The sequence below is a fragment of the Lemur catta genome, chromosome 5 (assembly GCF_020740605.2).
Source record: "Lemur catta isolate mLemCat1 chromosome 5, mLemCat1.pri, whole genome shotgun sequence".
Taxonomy (NCBI): Eukaryota; Metazoa; Chordata; class Mammalia; order Primates; family Lemuridae; genus Lemur; species Lemur catta.
In genome coordinates, this window is record NC_059132.1 from 69,992,084 (window position 1) to 70,014,326 (window position 22,243).

At 37.3% G+C, this 22,243-nt stretch overlaps 1 protein-coding gene across 2 annotated transcripts in view; it reads left to right on the top strand.

Moving 5' to 3' along the window:
• The window catches only part of SMAD1 (SMAD family member 1), a 68,898-nt gene that overhangs the window by 19,900 nt on the left and 26,755 nt on the right, over positions 1-22,243 (top strand). For both annotated transcript variants that reach the window (XM_045552077.1, XM_045552078.1), the window contains exon 2: positions 11,859-12,440. In XM_045552077.1, coding sequence (XP_045408033.1) covers positions 12,041-12,440 — 400 coding nt within the window. In that variant the 5' untranslated portion in view covers positions 11,859-12,040. The remainder of the gene's footprint in view (positions 1-11,858; positions 12,441-22,243) is intronic.

Sequence of the window (22,243 nt, forward strand, 5' to 3'; positions counted from 1 at the left end):
GTTCTCAGTCCTGTTCCATTGGTCTGTATCTCTGTTCTTGTGCTAGGACCATGCTGTTTTGGTTACTGTAGCCTTGTAGTATAGCTTGAAGTCTGGTAAATTGATGCCTCCCAATGTGTTCTTTTTGTTTAAGGTTGCTTTAGCTATATGGAGTCTTCTCTGGTTCCACATGAAATGCCTCTGGTCTTCAGTCTTTCCTGTGTTTGAGGAGTGAGCACTTGCTGGCCAGAGGAGCCTTTATAGTGTATGAGTTGACATGAATATGGATGGACTTTATCAGAGTGAGGTAATGAGGACCTGGATATCTTGAAAGGCTACCATGTCCTGAGGGACAGTATTCCATTGTAAGCATCATTTTGAGAATGGAGAATCAATGGGATTAAGGAATGTTATATGACTTTTAGAGGAAATGGCATGGAGAGGTAGAAAAAGCCAAGTTTATTGAAGTTGGGGGCAGTAAGAAAACTTATCAATGCCTTCAGTCTCCTTAAGTCAGCATGTCATCATCTGATGAGACAACAGAACTGACACCTGCTATTATATCGGGAATCTCTATGACTAAGAAAAATTAACCAGGGAGACTATAAGCAGCCTGGATTTGTCAGGATGGAAGGATTTGTGTATGCAGAGCAGAACTAGAAAGAATTCTAGAAATAATTTTCCAATACTGTGAAGATATGTTAAATAGCATACTTGGGACACCTAAATGTATAAACAACAGTTATAGCCTTGTAGACTCACATAATTGTGACATCCATACATTCCTTACTTTTTGTCAAGGGGATGTGACTTTTGAAATCATTTGGCTGAAATATGACAGCTTGTAGTGAATTTACAAGTGGTAAGTGGTAAGTTAGAATTCAGTCTACATGTTATTCCTTTTCTTTTTGATTCCAAAGATTTCCACTCACTTAACAGCATTGCAACTCTTGTTAGCATGTCACTTAAGTCACACCTGACAGGCTGGAATGCTGGCTGTTAGTGTGTGTGGTTTAAAGGCAGTAGTTACCTACATTATTGCATTACTATACATGGGCTTTCAAGTGCTTAGCCTCTCTCCCACCTCCAACTCCCCAGTTCTCCAGGTTTGGAAAATCAATCTCTGAAAAAAATTTCTCTAATGGAAAAAACAGCAAACTGGCTATTCTTTATCATTGATCCCATGTTTGGAAGGTTTGGAAGTGTTTGAAAGTAACTAAAACAAGGCTGAAGTGTAAGATGCTCAGTAGGTTAGAATTTGACTCCAGGGCGTTTGTGACAGTAGGACTCCCCTGCTGCTGGGGACTGACAAGGCAGAGTTCCATGATCTCCGTGGGTCTCCACATGGCTTTTTTTGTGTAAGAATTTTGTTTAAATACATTTTTCCCCCTGAAGACTCAAGCGGAGTTCATGTTAGCCTTTCTAGCAGTGAAATTAAGTACTGTACTTTTAAAAGAATACTCAGAGTCTGTAAAAGGAATGGAGAGAGGTTTTATCCATTTTCATTATTCTTCTTATTCTAGAATTTTTTCTTATTTTGGTTAGTGGTGAGTTTTAGCCATATTTGACTGATTTGAGATAGAGAAATGTTGGAAGGTGAGGGCTAACTGCTGTTTTAAAACAGGAAAAAGGAGTGCAAAGGCACTTCACCTGTTTCCTCCTACTATACAGACACAGCGGGTCCTCCAATAACATCATTTTGTTCGATGTTGTTTCTTTCTAATGTTGATGAGAAAAAAATTAATTCCCAGGTGGTGCCGCTGTCTATGGATTTAGCACGTACTCCCATGTCTTCATGAGTTTTCTCTGGGTACTTGGGTTTTCTCCCACATCCCAAAGGTATGCATGTGAGGTGAATGGTCCCAGTGTAAGTGAGAAGAGAGAGAGAGTGTGAGTGTGAGTGCCCTGTGGCGTCCTGGCCAGGGCTGGTTCCCACCTTGCACACTGAGCTACAGGACAGGCTCCGGCCACCTTCAACCCTGAGCTGGAATAACTGGGTAAATAATTACCTTACTTGTTCTGTTTAATCTCTCTTAAATATATGCGTAGCTCACATTTATTTCAATATTTTATATTAGAAATATTTTAGGTCTTTATTTAGAAGTTTCATGATGTTTTTGTGGCCAGAAATATGCCCTAGGAACTAACTCATGTCTGTATGAATTAGCCTCTAGTAAAATTGGTTTCGTTATTTGTCCTTTTTCTTAAAGTTGCAGTTTCTGAGAACCTGTCGATGGTAAGTGAGGACTTACTGTGTCTCAAAACCCAGTTACTTCCTAATTGGAGTGACCGGAGGAAAGAAGTATTTGGGCATATTATTTATAGAGCATTCCTACTTTGGGATATTTTCTGAAACTGAAATAGTAAGATCCATCTCTGTTTTTATATTCATTGTAATGGCATTGGACTTGTGTAGCAAATTTTAGCCTTTTTCCTGTCTGCCTTAAGGATAAAGATTTATTTTTTTTAAGGAACTGTAGAGTAACCTTGCATACTTTTTATTAGGAACTGTTTAGAGTCGGTACCACTTGCAAGTGCATTCTACTTGTTCCAAAATACTGTATTCCCCTGTCTTCATTACTGTTTTTTGTGGGTACTGGTATCAGCTTGTTTCTCCATCTGGAAATGTGAGTGTATACCAGTTTCTGGTTCAGCCCTCTTGCTGGGCTATTCTCTCACGTGAATTGTTCGCTGTTCCACTTTTAAGTAATAGGTATTTTAGCTTTATCAAAAGTTTGCAAGCTCCCAATTCTTCTGGACTTCTGGTTAATTCAGTAGCTTAATTTTATTTAGGACTAATGATTGTGACTATGATTTTCCCTCTCATTTTATGAAAAATTGTCTACTCTTACCAACAAAACTTACTGCAGTTCTTGGCTTGCAAGATGGCTCGCAAAATGCAAGCAATGATGGATTGTGCTTTATGTTTTAAAATATTTACTGACATTAAAACTCTGAGGGTTTTTCTGAAACCTTTGTGTTTTTAAGCATTTTTAACCCTCATCTTTAGTGTGTAGTCTTCTGTGGTTTCTCTGAGTGTCAGGAATTTTTAAGGTGTCTTTTTTTTATCCACCTTGGGAATCCTGAGGTGTTTTGACAATTCTGTCTTTGTTAGGAGGATACAGTTAACTACTTAAGTGAAATGAAGCAGGTTAAAAAAAGTAGTTTATTTCGGAGTAATGAAAGTTACATTACAGATCCCCTGGCATGATCCCCTTTGACCCTTTTTGGTGTTTTAATTTAGCTAAGCATCTCAGAGGAGGCAAGAGTTAATCTCATCAGGCTCTGAATCCTGTCTAAAATTGGATGTTAGGATAAATGACACATGCCTTTCTGTAGTCTTAATTAATATTGCCAATGATCACTTTATACAACATATCTCTGAAGTTTCTTACATCTCCATGGCATCTAACGAGGTATATTGTGAAATGATTTTATATATTAAAAGTACTGAACTGCAGAATCTATGTGGTTGGTTTCCTTGCGATCACTCTGAAGCTCACTGTAGATCTCATTTGGGAATTCAAGTTTTGCTTTTTCTGTGTATTCACAAAACCAGTACATCTGTTTAAGAAGAAAGTTAGTGGTGTAAGTCTGGAAATACGCACACGGTTGTTTTATTTAATTACTTGGAAATATTTGTTTCCAACAACAACAAAAAGCATCAAACAAAATTTTTATAAAGTTGTCTTTTTTTTCTTGAATAGCTTTTCCAGCTGTTAAACAGTTTCAAAGTGAAGTTGATCGATACCCTGAGCTTTTAGTTCCTTAATTCTTTAGATTTTTATGCCATGATTTTTTACCATTAGTTAAGATGGAGTAATGAACCAAAGAATAAGAAGTGGGGACAAAAAAGAAAAAGAGTTTCTTGCTTCATTGACAATAGACCATTTATCTTTGTCATTTGCCTGAAGGTACTATGAGTCTTTGGGTTTTCTTTTCCTTCCCCAGTCACTTTTTGGAGCCTAATAGTTTGTTTATTTTATTGAATAATATAATTATTCTCTCAGTATTCAGTGAGAGGATTTATTTTGTCTACGTTGAATTCCGTGCCATTGCAAGAATTGTAAAACAGCCTCTAGTCTGAAGGTGATAAGAGGACAGTTGGTCATTCTTTGTCTCCTCATCTTTTATTAAAGGAACTTGGTTTGTAACACTTGTAGATTACCTCTCCCTTTTTAAGAAATTGTATCTTCAGATACAAATTAGAGTAATTTTCTTTTAAAACTTTCTGTGGGTATTTGAGTTCTGTATGGTATTCAATGGCAGAGAGTGTATTTTGTTGATATTCACACAGTTGGAAAATTTACATGTTTGTTTACTATTAATACATGAGGCCAAGATGAAGAAAATGTTCATTGTTGTGCAGTTGTCTAATTAGGTTTTCTTTAAATAGAAAGCAAGTGACACAGCTGTTAAGAGTATTTTAAAACTTTTTGCTTTTTTCCTTTTAACGTTAAGGAACATCACATAAGTTTACAAAAGTAAATAGCTTGTCAAGAGTAGTATATTTTTCTAATTTCACTTGTGGTAGTTCTAATAAAAATCCTTTCCATGGCTGAGACTACTTAGGAAAAGGTTGTGAATTTAGAACGCTGTTTTAATTTCTGTCTTTATTATTTCCAAAACTGGATCACACTATAAGTCCAACCTGACTTCTAAATAGAGTATATGTGTGGCTTGAGCTCACAACTTGATTTTTGTAATTTTGTGATTAACAAATATTTGCATAGAAAGGCTTTTTTAAAAATTTGAAAGTTACAAATTTTCAATGTTTGAAAAGTTTAGAGAAGTAGGAGAGGTATTATACTCTGCTTAAGATCTTTTCCAAGTTATTACTTAGTTTTTATGAAGATAATTTTTAAGGGCTATATAATATTCCATTGAATGGATTACACAGTTTACTTAGCTATTTTCTGATTGTTAGAGGTTTCTCTCTTTTTCCTATTATAAATAATGCTCTGATGAAAATCTGTGTGAAATTTTTTTCCCTTTCCAGTTCAGAACATTTCCTTAGAGTAAATTTCTGAAGGTGAAGTTGCTAGAACAAAGATCTCAATATTTTTAAGGCTGCTGGAAGGTTCTTAACTAGGCAAATGCTTTTTCTTTCTCGTCAGTGTGAAATGTTTTTATTTGGACAAGAGGGAAGGAAATCTCTGTTTGCTGACTCATGTTTTTATTTTGCACTTTAAACTGATAAGGCCACTTAGCTTTTGACATAAACTAAGGCAGGAAGTACAAAAGGGGCAGAAAAAAAATTAGTTGTCTTGCCAAGGCCATGGTATCATGGACTCATTTGAGTTCCTTATGTGAAGTAGTTTACTTGTTTGACTTGTATATTTAAAAAATGCTTAACTCAGGTAGGCAAAAATGAGTCATCAGCCTGCATTTGTTTCATCTGTGCATATTTATATGCAAAGGTTTATGATCTTTTCACTTTAATTTTTGTGAGTGGCATCAAGACATTTACTACCAAACTGGCGTCTGCAGTGTTTGGAAGTGGTAGGTTTTAAAATTTTTTTGCTCCCTGTATGGAGAGATCTTCCTGAATAGAAAGATCTTCCTGTATTGAGGAGATCACCTTAGCTGTCTTTCTAAAAGAGATCTGATCACACTGATGCTCTGATTTGAAACATTCCACTTGTCCACAGGATAAGCTGTGTCACAGGCCCTTCACAGTCCTGCCTTTGCCCTTCATATCAACCTGTGTCATCGCCACCCAGATTAAATTCTAGCATTTCTATCATGTGTCTGTTAGAACAAGCAATTTAGAAAAGTGGTTTAAAAATTCAAGGTCTAAATGGGTTCAAATTCTGGCAGGCCATGCCACATATAGCTGTGTACATAACTTTGGACAAGGAATTTAACTTTTCTATCTTTCCCTTCCCTTACCTGTAAAATGAAGAAAATGGTAGTATTTACATTAGAGAGTTTGTTGCTAGGATTAAACTAATTAATAGATGTAAAGTGCTTAGAACAGTGTCTGTCATGTAATGAGCACTCAAAATGTTAGCACTATTGTTTGGCAAAAATTCTAATCCTTTAGATCTGATATTTTCTTTGGAAAAACTTCCTGAAATCCCTGGAGTTAATTGTTCTCTTCTTTTCTGCTTTTATATATTATTGGGTGTCTTAGTCCATTCAGGCTGCTATGACAAGATACCATGGACTGGGTGGCTTAATAACAACATAAATTTATTTCTCAAAAGTTCTGGTGGCTGGGAAATCCAAGATCAAGGTGCTGGCAGATTCTGTGTCTGGTAAGGGCCTTCTTCCTCCTAGATGACCTCTTCTAACTATAACCTCACATGGTGGAAGAGAGGGCACTAATCCCTCTCTTGGGGATTCCACCCTCAAGATCTAATCACCTCCCAAAGGGCCTACCTCCTGATACCATCACCTTTGTCATTAGGATTCCAACATTCAGGCCATTGCATTCTGTATACTTGTTTTATAGCTGTTATCACACTGTGTTCTTTTTAGTCAATAGTGGGAAAATGCACAGGACATGGGCATCCTCTTCTCTTGTGCCTGTGCTCATGGTTGACCTTGGTACACCCACAACATTACTTCTGACTGAGGTCCTGGAGATGGCCTGCCTAATAAGAAGACATCTCAGCACAGTCCTTTGTCATTAGCATGCAGGTTAGCAATTTGCTTTGTGGGAGTTAGTTGTTTACACATTGGCCCTTCTGTCCCATTGTGAGCCTCTTCAGGGTGTCACACATCTTTGCCTTTGTGTCTCCTGTGTCCAGTATGATGCCAGGTGCTCAGCAGGCGCTCAGGACAGCTTTGTGGAGTGAATGTCAATTTGAGTAGTTTCAGCAAAAGTCTGAAGTGGTGGTTCTTATCCACACCCCACCCCCAACTTATTTGTCTTATATAATACTCATCTGAGTTTGAAATAGCCCCAAGTGATTTTGATGTAAACTTACCCCTTCCATTTCAAAATGATTGGTTAAATATTAAAAAGCTGTTTTCAGAGTAGAAGAAAAGGACATGGAGAATGTAAAGAAATGTATTCCCTCTACAAATTGTTACTGGAGGCCTAGAAAGAAGTCGTCTGTCTTGTTCTTTCGCAAAACTGACCTTTAGTAGAAAGTAAATTATCCTAGCAATAGGTACACTCTGACCAAGTGTGACTTTTGATAATAGCATAGTTTTGTTTTCTCTTTCCTTTTCTGTTAAAAGAAAACACTACCTTCTTCAAAAGAACTAGTAAATTTGTGTAAAATGTTTTACTTTAAAAAAGAAAACTGACCCTCTGTAGCCTACTGAATAAAGTTGAACCTCCACACTTGGCCTTCTAATTTTTTTAGGAAGCTAAATCATTCATCAAACATTTGATGAGAATCTGCTATTTGCCAGGTATTGTGCTAGGTTCCAAAGATAGGAAAATAATAAGTTAGAGTCCTCAACCATTTTCCTGTAGTGAGGAAGGCAGGTATATAGATTATCACAATTTAGCAATAGATGTGCTCAATTTGCTGTGACAGCTATTCATGATCATTATATTTTTTTAACTTATGAAGATCACTAATAATTTCCCCTGTTTTATTAATATTCCTGTTAATGGTAATTTGTGCTTCTCTTTTTTATTGAAACTGTGCTAGGGCTTTATCCCATTATATTAGTATTTCCAAAGAACCAACTTAGATTTTATAGGTTTTTTCTTTAGTATACTTAAAAAAAAAAAAACTGCTCGTTTCTTTTTACTTTCTTTGAATTTACTGTTCTTATTTTTTTTTTCTTGTGGTAGATACATAAAATACAGGTTTTCAGCTTTTTTCTTTGTAATATATGCATTTAAGCCTACAATTACCCTCTAAGCATTACTTGAATGACATCCTATAAATTTTGATATGTCATATTCAGTTTAAAATATTTTCTATTTTGATTGTGATTTCTTCTTTGATCCATGGGTTGTTTAAAAGTGTGGTTATTTTTAATAACAATATTTTTGTTGATTTCTTAGTTATACTAAGATCAAAGGATATATTCTATATGGTTTTACTCCTTTGATATATGTTGAGATTTGCTTTATGGCTCATTATATGGTCAGTTTGAGTACATATTCCATGTGTATTTCAAGGTATTATGTATTCTACAATTATTGTGTTCAGTGATCTATATACATGAATTGTATCAAGTTTTTAAACATGTTACTCTTATATATATATCAATTTTTGTTTACTAATTTTATCAGTTACTATGTTAATCTCCCACAAGAATTTTGGATTTGTCTATTTGTCAGTTTGTCAGTTTTTGCTTTATGTATTTTGAGACTGTTATTACTTGCATAAAAATTTGGGATATTGATATATATATGAGATGGATATGAAATGTCCTTTTTTTTTTTTTTTTTTTTGAGGCAGAGTCTCGCTCTGTTGCCCAGGCTAGATTGAGTGCCGTGGTGTCAGCCTAGCTCACAACAACCTCAAACTCCTGGGCTTAAGCGATCCTACTGCCTCAGCCTCCTGAGTAGCTGGGACTACAGGCATGTGCCACCATGCCCGGCTAATTTTTTCTATATATGTTTTTAGTTGGCCAGATAATTTTTTTCTATTTTTAGTAGAGACAAGGTCTCCCTCTTGCTCAGGCTGGTCTCAAACTCCTGACCTTGAGCGATCCACCCACCTCAGCCTCCCAGAGTGCTAGGATTACAGGCGTGAGCCACCACACCCGGCCTGAAATGTCCTTTTTTAACAAAATCTGTGGTGATGCTTCTTGCTTTAAAGTCTATTTTATCTGAACGGATAGCTGTGCCAACATTTTGGTTAGAATATGCATAGTAGATCTTTTCCTATCCTTTTGTTTTCATTCTTTCTGTGTCCTTATGTTTAATTTAACTACAATATAGTTAAGTGGTGTTCCCCCCACCTCTGTCTTTTAATTGTCATATTTTAGTCTTTTTTATGTTTAAGCAATTGGTTATACTTTTGAGATTAGATCTTAATCTTATTATTTTCTATTTGTCTCATCTATTTGCTCACTTTTCTCCTTACATCCTTTGGATTAACCGTGTTTTTAAAAAGTTTTCATATTTTTTAACTTCTCTATTAGCTTGCTATAGTTTTTAACTCATTCTCTCAGTTGTTGCTTTATTATGACATGAATTCATAACTTATGATACCAGTAATAAATTAATGCTTAACCATGGCCTGGACAATACAAGGATCTTAGAACACTAACTTCATTTGTTCCTTTTGTTTTTTATTGCTGTTTTCACACATTTTAATTCTACATATATTTTAAACACCACAAGACAGTCCTGTTGTTATTTTGTAAAGTCATTATTTATTTAGACTTTCAGGAGCTCTTCTTTCTTTCCTACAGTTCCTTGCTGATTTGTAGAATGTTTTTTCTTTTACCTGAAGAATTCCCGTTAGTATTTCTTTTAGTGCCAATCTGCTGGAGGCCAATTCTCTCAGATTTTGTTTGTTGGGAAACATCTTTTTTTCACAATCATTCTGAGTGATTTTTTTCCTTTAAGTGTAGAATTCTAAGTTACCAGCTATTTGTTTACATTTGACATGCTTAAGATGTCATTTCATTGTCCTCTTGTTTTCATTGTGTGTGTTGAAATGTCAGCTGTCAACCTTACTGTACTTATTTGAAGGCAATGTGTCTTTTTAAAGATTTTCATCTTAGGTTTTCAGTGATCTTACTGTGATATAATACATAGAAACTTGTGGATTTCTTTGTATTTATCTTTCTTGGGATTTGTAGAGCTTCGTGAATCTATGGCTAGATGTGTTGTCAGTTTTGGAAAATCCTTGGGATCTAAAAATACTGCTCTGTCACAGTCTTTCTGTCTTCCTTTGGAACTCCAGTGACATGGTGATAGACCTCTTCACCACATATATTGTGTCCTTTCAGTTCCCAGTTCTTTTTTTGAATTTTCCTTTTTTTCTTTCTCTCTGCTTCAGTATGGACATTTTTACTGATCTTTCTGCCCACTATTCCTTCACTGTAGTTAGTCTATTGTTCAGTTCATCTATTTAAAGTCTTCATTACCGTATTTTTTAGTTCTAGAATTTTTATTTCATTCTTTTTTAAGGATCAGTTTTCTGTTAAAATCCTCAATCTTGTGTTGTTTCTTTGACATATAAATCAGCAATCATTAATATTTTAAAGTCTGTATCTAGTAACTCCACTATCTGGATTACCTCTTAGGTATGTTTCTATTCTGTTTTGTTTTGGTTATTTGGTCCTGTCTCCTGCTATGCCTGGTAACTTTTTATTGATTTCTGCACATCATGAATAAAAAATTGTAGCAGCTAAGGATAATGTTATCTGTCTCTATAGGAGATTTATTTTTCTTCTGGCAAGCTGTTAGAGTGATACCCATTGTCTTGATCCAGTTTAGGATTAAGATCATTCTTGGCCAGGTTTTAGTGCCAATGAAGACTAGTCCATTTCAGTGTTGCCCTTATTTTTGGGTATACTCCTGGAGACTCAGCTGAAAGCCTACAGTATTTGCCAGGGCTTCTCCTTGAGGGTAGGCTTTTTTGTTTTTGTCTCCTCAGCACTGTGAGCGTACTGGAAGCTCTACTTAGTTTTTAGCCCCTTAGTTGCCACTTTCTGCTTGGCTACTAGACCCCTTGCTGCTTATAGCATAGGCACTGGCAAGTGCCTGGAGAGGAAAAATAGTGAAGAATGTTCAGTTCACTTCATTGCATTGAAAGGAAAGGAAGTTGCTCTGACATGCTGTTCCCTCTTAGCTGGCGTTTATGCACAGCTAACCTCTTTAACTTTTCTCACCTTTTGTGGTTTAATTTGTTGAAGATTAGATAGAAGGTTTAAGTGAGACAACTAGAGTAAAGAATTTGGTACAGTATGTGCTCATGTGCTTCATTTTTTTCATGTCAATAAAAAGCAAAATTTTAAAAGTGGGAGTTAAATTTCTTACTCTACTTGCCCTGTAGCCCATAGACACGGGCTTGTTTACTTAATAAGTACTTTAAAATGTTAACCACATTTATATGGTAGAAATATTAATGTAACTGCCTTTTCTTTTAATATAAGAAATACTTGTGGAACAAACTAAAAAACAGAGATGTTAAAACTTGTATTTTTATTACTTCCTGTTTTCAGTTTTTGTTGATTGAGGTATATTTTGAAACATATTTTTAGAGGTCATAAATGAATCTAAAATAAAGTATCACAATATCTGTTGAGAACTTGGACTTTTTTGCACTAAAGTGTCTGTTGCCTCTATCCCAGAGCTTACGCAAACAGTGACATACTACTTTTTAAGCTGCGTCTCAGTTTACTCATCTGTAAAATGGCAATGGTTGCATTACCTAGCTCAAAAGATTGTGAAAAGGTTTGAATGCTGTGTATTAGTCTGCTTTGGCTGCCATAATAAAGTATCATAGACTGTGTGGCTTAAGCAGCAGAAATGATTTTCTAATAGTTCTGGAGGCTGAAAAGTCCAAGATCAAGGTTCTGGACAATTCGGTTTCTGGTGAGAGCTCTCATCCTAGCTTGCAGATGGCTGTCTTCGTCTTGTCCCTTCACATGGCCTTTCCTCAGTGCATGTGCATGTGGGCTAGGGGTTAGGGGAGGGCGGGGAAGAGTGCTCTCTCCTCTTATAAGACCACCAGTCCTATTGGATTAGGGCCCCAACCTTATGACATTTTTTTTTTTTTGACCTTAATTACTTGCTTGGAAACTCCATCTCCAAATATAGTCACATTGGGAGTTAGGGCTTCAACATATGACTTTGGGGTGGGGTGAGGGGGACGTAATTCAGTCCATGACATACTATCATACATAAAAGCACTTAAAATAGTACTTGGCACATAGCAATTAATAAATTGTGGTTGTGTGGTAGAGAGGATTTTAAACAATTTTTTTCCTTCTTTTCTTTGTAGGTGCTGACTTTGGGTTACTTTTTAAAACACTAGGAATGGTAATTTCTACTTTTTGGAACCTCAAACTAAGAAGCTAAAGAGAATCCTGTGTAAATGAACTGAAATCTCTTCTGCTGTTTTCTTGCATTTTGAGACTCCTTTATTTCCCGGTATCCAAGGAGTGTATAACCAGTGCAGTCATTATGAATGTAACGAGTTTATTTTCCTTCACAAGTCCAGCTGTGAAGAGACTTCTTGGGTGGAAACAGGGTGATGAAGAAGAAAAATGGGCAGAGAAGGCTGTTGATGCTTTGGTGAAAAAACTGAAGAAAAAGAAAGGTGCCATGGAGGAACTGGAAAAGGCCTTGAGCTGCCCGGGGCAGCCCAGCAACTGTGTCACCATTCCCCGCTCTCTAGACGGCAGGCTGCAGGTCTCCCACCGGAAGGGACTGCCTCACGTCATTTACTGTCGTGTGTGGCGCTGGCCCGACCTCCAGAGCCACCATGAACTGAAACCACTGGAATGCTGTGAGTTTCCTTTTGGTTCCAAGCAGAAGGAGGTCTGCATCAATCCCTACCACTATAAGCGAGTAGAAAGCCCTGGTAAGTCAGTCCTGTTACATTGACGTACTTTGGGTACCCAGTAGCAGATTCGTGGTGTTTAGAGTATCAAAACAGTCCTTTTCCATGTATTTATTTGTAATTTAAAAATATTTGGGGAGATTTTCTGTGTGTGTGTGTGTGTGTGTGAGAGAGAGAGAGAGAGAGAGAGAGGGAGAGAGCACGCTTGAGTATTTCATATATTTTAATAGTTTATTCCTCTCTAGTTATTTCCTAGGAGCAGGCTATCAGAATTGTCATTGCAGCACTAATACCTCTAATTTTTAATAAATTGTTTTCTTTCTAAATTTAGTTTTTATGTTTCACATTGGTTCTGTGCATTTCTTTAGACAAATTTAGCTATGAATGCATTACAAGGGAAGAAAATTAGGAAGGTAGCACAGTGGTGCCAACTACGTACTTGAGGGAAGTACAGCATGAGGGCCATGCCATTGACTTTGTACCACTTTGTACTTAACAACGCACTTTTTATCATCTCTGGTAGAATTTTGCTGTGCCATATTCCCTGTGCAGGATATGAAGGAATGATATTCTGCTATAGAATCACTTGCTACTATTACTTTATAAGATATTCCTAGTTTTTACATGTTTGACCTTTTTGGAGAGGGTATAGTAAAGGATACATTTTTAAATTTGTATGGTTTTGCCCTCAGGTTAGAATCTACATTCTTGACAGTTGGATCAATGGGAAAGTGATTAGACATTCAAGCATTTAACTATCTCATTGTCAGATTGGGACCAATTTTGTTGATGGATTGGCTATTAACAGCTTCATGGTTAACAAAGGTTCCCAAACGTGGCAGTGCATTAGAAACACATGGCTCCCCTCCCAGAAATCCCGATCTTGGGATAGCCCAGTTATCTGTTTTTAACAAGTACTTCAGGTGTTGCTTGGCGTTTGGGAACTACTGAGCTATCGTGTAATAACATGGTTTTTTCCTTTTTAAAAAAAAAATCTATATTTTTGTGGAATATTTAAGATATACCAAAAAAAATTTAAAGACTAGGGAAAAATATAATGAACATCTTTGTATCTACCCCTCATTTTAAGAAATAAAAAATTACACATTTTAAGAAATAAAAAATTATGCATATGTTTATGCCCCTCTCTCTGATCCTGTTCCCTTCGGTAATCACCATCCTGAATTTGATATTTATCATTCCTATGCATGTTTTTGTACTGTTATTACGTATGCATGAATCCATGACAATATGTAATATTATTCTGTGTATTTTTAAATGATATATAATGATACTGAAGTTTCCTTTTACAACTTGTTATATTCATTCAACATTATGTTTTTGACTTCTAGATTATATACTTTAGGATTATCTTGTCAAATTCTGTGAAAAACTTTCTGGAAATTTATTGGAATTTCATTGATTTCATTTGGGAAGGATTGACATAGTATGCTCTTGAGCTTAATATTTACCACTGTAAGTTTTCTCTATACAGTTCTTGCACATCTTTTCTTAGATTTATTTCTAGATAACTGGTTTTTATTGTAGCCTTTTTAAAGTTACATTTTGTAACAGTTGTTCTTGGCTAGGAGTGCTATTGCTTTTTTTCCAATAACCATACTGAATTTTCCTCATTAGTTCTCATATAGACATTCTTTAGTCCTTGTTATACCAGCTGTGATACAAATTAAAAAAAAAAAAACAAAAACTCAACATAGAGATACGTGATCCCCTTTTAGCCAGAAATTGAAATGGAGCTAAAAGTTTTGAAGAATAAAAAGTAGTGTATACATAGTGATTTTTTGATCCCCATAGTAACTTTAAGAAGAGAAGTTTTTAAATTCTGTACAAGCGATGACATTGAAGCCCCTACAAATTGAATGACCTGTGTGTGTCAGACAGCTGGAAAGCAGAGGTGTTTAGACATGAACAGTGTTCTGATACATCCTCTCCATCAATGCTCCCCCCCTCTCTCCCACCTTCCAGCATTTCATCTTGCACTGCAGCACCTGCCTCCTGTCTGGTCACCCCCCTCAGTCTGTCATCCACACTGTGGAGAGGGGTCTTTTCAGATGCAGATGGAACCTGTTGTCTTCCTGTTTCCCATTGCTCTTGGGGAGACTTGCACGTCCTGGTCCTTGCTTACTTGCCAGCTTCCTTCCCCACCCTTGCGTGCTTTGTGTGCTTGAGTTGTGTGGAACACTGTGCTTTTCCTCTACCTGTACCTTGTTTCTCCTCCCTCTTGCTGACTCTCATTTTTCCTTCAGGTCTAAGCGTAAGGGAGGTCAGTCTCTTGGGGAAGCCTTTCTTGATCCTCCTTTTCCAACCCTCATTCCCCTCCCTGGAGGTTATGCCTGACTTTCCCATAGCAATTTGGGTTTCTTCGTAATGTTCTTCACACTTACAATTTTTGTTCTGTTGGACTTCTCTGCAAGATAGTGCATAAAGCCCCATGAGGCCAGGGATCATGCATATTATTAACATTTCCATCTCAGCAGCTAGCACAGTTCAATAAATTTTTACTGTTAAATGAAAATGCTGATTTTAGTTTACCCCTAAGGTCATTTTTCCATTTTTTTAAGAGATGAATTTTCAGTTTGTCTATACGCTTTAACCATGATCTTCTCTTCTTTGGTCATTTCATGGCTTATTATTAACACCACTGACACAAGGAGAAAAGTTAAAACCAATACTGAGATGATTTTGTTACTCTTAATAACTTACATATGCTCTACTAAAAGGTTTGAGAGGGAGGAGGTAGAAAATGGGCTAAAATAGGCATTTTGAGACTCCACGAATATCATTTCAGCCTTCTCTTTACCCAAGAATCCTGTGAGTTGTGCATAGAATGGAACAACTCTAGAAGACTCTAAGGCTGATGCTGAAATCTGTTTAATTTGAACATATCAGGATTTTACTTACATTTGTCATGTTGTGAAGTGACTGGTGTGAGAATTGGAACAAATGGACTTTTCTTCCAGAGACTGCGATGAAGCAGTTCCTGTCCCTTGTGGGGAAAAGCCCCACTAGTCAAAGTGCAAGGGTCCCTCCGCCCCTCACAGCTCCCAGAATGAGCATGTTCCCTCTGTAAAGCCCTGTGCAGCACACTTGGGGTTTGTTTCTGTGAGACAGTAAAGGGGGAGGTCTGGAATTCCAAGCTGCACGTACACAGTGCAACACTGACTTATTTTGAACCATGTCATTATTTTACCTCAGATGAAGTATTTCAAAGAACAATTTAGCAGTTGAAGCATAACATAGTTAAGTCTCCCAAACCTAGTGTTTTCTGCTGAGGTCCCAGCAACTCTTGGAAAAAAACTCAGTAAAAACTGAGAGTATCTAGAAGGTGCAGAGTAGTGGTTTTCAGAGTGTGGTCTGTAGACTAGTAGCATCAGCAGCACCTCGGAACTTGTTAGAAATGCAAATGATTATTACTTTAATTGACAAATAATTATATTTGTGGGATATAATGTGATGCTTCTATACATGTATATATTGTAGAATGATCAAATCAGGCTAATTAACATGTCCTTCACCTCCCATACTTATTTTTTGTGGTGAGAACGTTTAGAATCCACTCTTTTCACAATTTTTAAATATACAGTACATTATTAATTATAGTCACCATGCTGTGCAATAGATTACCAGAATTTATCCCACCTGTCTAACTGAAACTCTGTACCCTTTGACCTACATCTCCCCTTTCCAAGTCCCCATCCCTCTCCTCTACCCTGCCTCTGGTAACCACCATTCTACTCTCTACTTTTATGAACTTTACTTTTTTAGAATCTACATGTGAGATAATGTAGTATTTGTTTTTCTTTGCCTGGCTTTTTGCACTTAGCATAATGTCATCCAGGTTCATCTGTGTTGTCACAAGTAACAGTTTCCCTCTTTTTAAAGGCTGGATAGTATTTCATTTGAAAAAATGCTCAACATCACTAATCATAAGGGAAATGCAAATTAAAGCCGCAATGCGGTATCACCTCACACCTGTTAGAATGGCTATTATCAAAAAGATGAAAGATAACAAGTGTTGGTGAGGAGGTAGAGAAACGGGAACCCTTGCACACTGCTGGTAGGAATGTAAATCAGTACAACCAGTATGGGAAGCAGTATGGATGTTCCTCAAAAAATGAAAAATAGAAATACCATGTGATCCAGCAATCTCCTACTGGGTATATATTCAAAGGAAGTAAAATCAGCATGTTGAAGAGATACCTGCACTCCCATGTTCACTGCAGCATTATTCACAATGGCCAAGATAGAATCAGACAAAGTGCTCATCAACAGATGAATGGAGAGAAATGCAAATTCTTAAAACTTCCACAGACCTACAGTACTGAATCAAACTCTGGGGTTGGGGCGGGTAATCTGTGCTTTAACAAGTTCCCCAGGTGATTCCAATACTTGCTAAAGTTAGCGAACCACTGGTTTATGGTATCCAGGCAAGTCATCAAGTCCGATTGTCCAGGTGAAGTTGTCTCTTATGAAAAAGAGATGCTAATGATTAGTTTTTTAAATTTTCCAGTGTTTTGAATTTTGCCTATTCTTTTACAGATTTAAAATTGGCTTGTTCTTTCCAGAATTTTCCTTCTTATATTCATTAAGATTAGTACTACGATACGATGTGATAAGGCATCTTGAAGTGGATAGGGAAGTGGGGGAGGAAACCATGCTTTGCAATTTGGGCCAATGCAAGTTTTATAACTGTTCTTTTGAGGATCTTGTTGTATCTCTGTACTTTGACCAAAAATAATTTTATGGACTTAAGTAATAGCAGTTTTTCCTTAACCTATGCCATTTATTTTCTTATAAATAAAATAGTATAAAAATAGTCGTGGGGAAAAAACCTGAAACTTACGGAAACATTTTGTTGCAACTTGTGTTCAGTATAGTTACCAGTGGCAAAAAGTGTGCAAGGTGAAGAACCTTCCCTTTTTTGAAAGGTACTACTTTGACCATTACTGAAAAGTACATTTTTGGGAAAGTAAAAATGTTAGGAATTTCTTTTTCTGCAAATGTGTGGACACTTACAGGGAAAAGAGAGTCTGTGGAGCTTCTGAAGACTCTGATCTTGCTGCTGATGTAACAGGTGGACTGTTTACTTGGACTTGCACTAGCCTTCAGAATCAAGGCTACGTATTTGTGATTGAATTAAATGTAGGTTTTTCTTTTTCTTTACCACAGTAAATGGTGACAGTGGTTAAGGAAGTCATCTAACTGTGACATGGAGAAGACCATTCACTTCCTATCTGCTGCTATTAAAATGACTTAATGGAGATTTCCTGCCATTTGGCTTTATATTTTTTATGTTTTTCACCTGGTTCTTGAAAGTTATCTTTCTGCCCTTTTAACTTAATCAACTTGAAAGGCTATATTAAACCAGAGCTTGAGATTCTGAGATTTCAATTTTGATCTTTAACACGCTGGAGTTGGCTTCCAGGTGCTTTTATTTTCAGCATCATGGCTGCCAGCTGTTTAAAATTGAAATGCACCTAAAATCCTCTTCACCTGTTGACTAAGTGTGTGATTTGCTTCTCTGGCTGCCTCAGTCACCATGTAATTCGTGGCTTGGTAAATTTTGCCTTGAAGAGAAAGTCTTAAAATTTTAGGAATGGCGCACAGAGTGGTTGTTGCCAGGGGTAAAGGAGGAGATGGAGGCAGGAGGGAAGTGGGTGTGGCTATGAAAGGGCAAAGGGAGGGGAGAGGGAGGGACCCTTGGGCTGTTGGAAACTTTCTGATGGTGATGGGAAGGTAAGCGGGATTGCTCTGTTACAATTGCATGTGAATCTAGTTATCTCAACTTAACAAATGCTGTTCCATGAAAAAGCAGTTAGTTCAGCCTACATTCCTTAAGACAGCCATTGTCCCTTGGCATGCAGCAAAGGTGTTCTGTGCAGGGGTCCTGTGCGAACTTCTAATTGTCACACAGAATATTAAAAAAAAAGGAAGAGTCAAGATTTAATAAAATTAATAATTTTTGGAAAACAAAAAGGAAAGTCTTTTTTTTTAAGTGTTGCTTCAGCATATTGTGAATGTACTTTTATATGAGCCAATAATAATAAAATCTTCAGGTTAATTGAATTTTTTAAAAAGTCTTGCATTAGTATATACATTTGGAGGGTGGGGGGAAAAGTATTAACTTTTCCTTCAAGTTTATTTGAGTGGTGATCTCTGGGGATCTGATCATTGAAGATGGAAGTCAGATACCAAAATGTAACCATTACAAGTATTTTTGAAGACTTGGGATTAATTAGCAGCAATATAAACAGTAAAAATTAGGGCATTATGCCCTTTGTTAATGTACATCCAAATTTCTCTTCATTCAGACATTTATAACACATACACAATTCCTGAGGAACTGTGCTTGCCTCAGTAGGCTGGCATGTAATTACAGCGTGGTGTGCAAAATTGAATAATAGAGGATGCAGCTAGGAGTTATAAACCCGAGAAGAGCCACATAAAAAGCTCACTGAACTCTAACACATTGTGTTGCAGCCTGTGCAGTGGTGCAGATGTGTATGTATATCTCATTGTACCAAGGAGTTAAATCAGTTTAGAGGTAGAGATACAATAAGAAAAATATTACTAATAAAGTAGACCAGGGAAAACAAAATTAAAAGTAAAGTAGCATGTACGTGTTTCATAGGAGTTACTGTGATAGAAATATACTACTATGTATAATTATTATGTTTGTAATCCTAGTCTGGATGTTTCTCCAATTCTTTTGGTGTAGGGGAGAGATGCCTACAATGAGGTGAAGGAAGAAAGCTTTAAAAGTTATTTTGCAAGGCACAAATCAAGCATCTGTGGCTGGGTGTGGGGCAGAGTCTTCCTGAGGGAGGGGTGCCTTGGGGTGAGCAGAGTCCCGCCTTTGCAGGTGCCCTTCCACAGTCCACATGGACGTTTTTTTAAAAATCTCTAGGTCACTACTTAGATGTCTGTCTGTGCTTGGCACACAGCCAAGTGGGCCTGTAGTTTAGACAGCAAACTTTCTCCACAATTTTATCATTGGCATTTGGCTTATGTTTGAAATTTTCATCATTGTTATCCATAATATTACTAGAAACATACAGTCATGAGTAACATTTTATACCCAGATCTTTTAGTGGATGTCATAGTCTTAAATCTAAGACAAAATATGAAATTTGTTATTTTGATTTTTTTTTTCCTGAACAAGTATTCTTTTTTTTTTGAGACAGAGTGTCACTTTGTTGCCCTGGCTAGAGTGAGTGCCGTGGCATCATCATAGCTCACTGCAGCCTTGAACTCCGGGGCTCAAGCAATCCTACTGCCTCAGCCTCCCGAGTAGCTGGGACTATAGACATGCGCCACCATGCCCGGCTAATTTTTTCTATATATATTTTAGTTGGCCAGATAATTTGTTTCTATTTTTAGTAGAGACGGGGTCTCGCTCTTGCTCAGGCTGGTCTCGAACTCCTGACCTCAAGCGATCCACCCACCTCGGCCTCCCAGAGGGCTAGGATTACAGGCGTGAGCCACCGCGCCCAGCCATGAACAAGTATTCTTAAGTGCGTTGTTTGGGGTGTTTGTTCTGGGTTATTTATTAATTGATGAACAGATAGTTTCAGCCATGTTACTTTTACATAAATTGTAAAAGTACTTAGATTATATCAATTGAAGCAGACATCTAGGCAACTACAATGTGATTTGTTTCTGGGTAGAATTTTTCTATTGGCAAATCTACTCCAATTTGAGATTTTAAAACAGTAGTAATCTATAGATTATATAAAGTATCTTTCTCATACTTACACTTTCCTGACTGTTAATCCTCCACTTTCTTTTTGTTTTTGTTTTGAGATAGGGTCTTGCTCTGTCACCTAGGCTGGAGTGCAGTGGCGTCATCATAGCTCACCTCAAACTCCTGGGCTCAAGTGATCCTCCTGCCTTAGCCTGCTGAGTAGCTGGGACTACAGGTGCATGCCACCACACCCAGATAATTTTTTTTTTTTTTTAATAGAGACAGCATCTTGCTGTGTTGCTCTAGCTGGTCTTGAACTCCTGGCTTCAGGCCATATAGTCAGTCCCTCCTGGCCTCCCAAGGTGCTGGGGTTACAGGCGTGAGCCACTGTACCCAGCTTATTTTTCTTCTTATTCTATTAATATTTGTGCAGTATGTTAGGTGAGCAAGAGAAGACATTTTCAGATCTTCTTGATTCATTTAAAATGCAGCTGTCTTCCACCCTCCAGTGCTAGTTCATAGAGCAGAAAGAACACCAGCCAGCTAGCAGCTGTTAAAAACAAAACTCAACAACAACAAAAAAATGGCTGAAGAAAAAACAGCAATTTCGAAAATCATAGAAAAACATTTGTCATAATAAGTAGTGTGTAAAAATAATGCTTCAAAAAGAAAAGCCTGCCTAATATTTCCAAGACTAGCTTTGCGTGAAACAATAATCAAGACCTTGTAAGTTGTGCTTTTTGGCTTATTTCCACATTTGGATCATCCTCAAACAATGATTTCTTATAGGTCTGAGGAGGTTTTTTGTGTGATTGGAAGTGGGGAAAAATCACAGGTGATTTGACCCATGTTGGGAGTGCCCTGTGCCCTTGACGGACACTTGCAAAAGGGAGAGAAATAGAAGGGATGGTTGGCTTACATAATGATTTTTAGGTTGATTATCTTGGTTTTACTTTCAGCCTCATTGCTACTAGATATCAAGAGGCCAGAGAAAAAGCTGGAGATTTCTTTGGCCCAAATGTATGTCCTATCCCCTTGCCATTTTCCACTTCAAATTGCAAATCTTCTCTTGAAAGACGTTGTGACCAATAATCATGAATTAGCCAAATCATGCAACTTCTGCCCTGATATTTGGAAAAATGAGATTTGTTTGGGGAGGAGATAGGGAAGCAACAAGGGGCTATTTATTTTGAAGAGCAGAGCTGTGGGGTGGATAACCATGAGCGCTGTGGTAACAATCTGAGGGCTTGCAGTATAGTAGAGCTAAAAACCCCACATTCTGTTAATTTGCCAGTTTGGCTGAGGATTAGTATAGTTGGTCAATACTCGGGTTAGGGCCAGTTTGAAAGGTGCATGCAGACTTCCGTTTCCCCTGGGTTTGGCCTGGGCCTGGTGTCCATTGTCTGGGCAACGCTTCCCCATGCATGGGAGATGGGGAGATAACCACTTAGCTTGCTGCTTCCCATCCCAGTTTCCTAATTATCATTGCACTCCAGAGGATTTCTCTAGCACTCAAGCCTGACCATTACACTCGATTGAGGTCTGCTCTTCATAAAACTGTTATGGGCCACAGGGGTTATGTAACTAGAAGTAGCCGTGATTTCCTTGATAAAAGATCTAGAGTCTGGAAACACATTCTATGGTTCCAATAAAAAGACTTAGATCAACAAAGGATATTTTGGCAAAATTTTTTCTTTACATTGTAGTTCTTTTTCTTTATATTGTAGTTTTTATGCTCTGGAATCTTAGCAGACCTTACAAATGGAAGATCAAGTTTACATTCTGTATCACTGCCTCAGTTCTAAAACAGCTCTCCAAGAAATGTTGCCGTTCTTAGTTCTTTACTCTTTCACACAAGAGAAGCCATTTCCTATCTGAGTTGTGGCCTGGCTTGGTCTGGCTTATGTAGTCACACATCACCCTCACTGGACTACCTGCCTGCTTGCCTGTCTGGGATCTTCAGTCAGAAGACAGCAAAAAAAGAGTGATTTTATAAGGGGTATTTGGGCAGCTTATTGTAAACTAAAAGTAAGCATATATGTGATAATAGAGTGATATTGCTTTGTATGTTTTTTCCTGTGTTTCCCTGTAGTTTCTTTATCAGATATATCTAACTAGC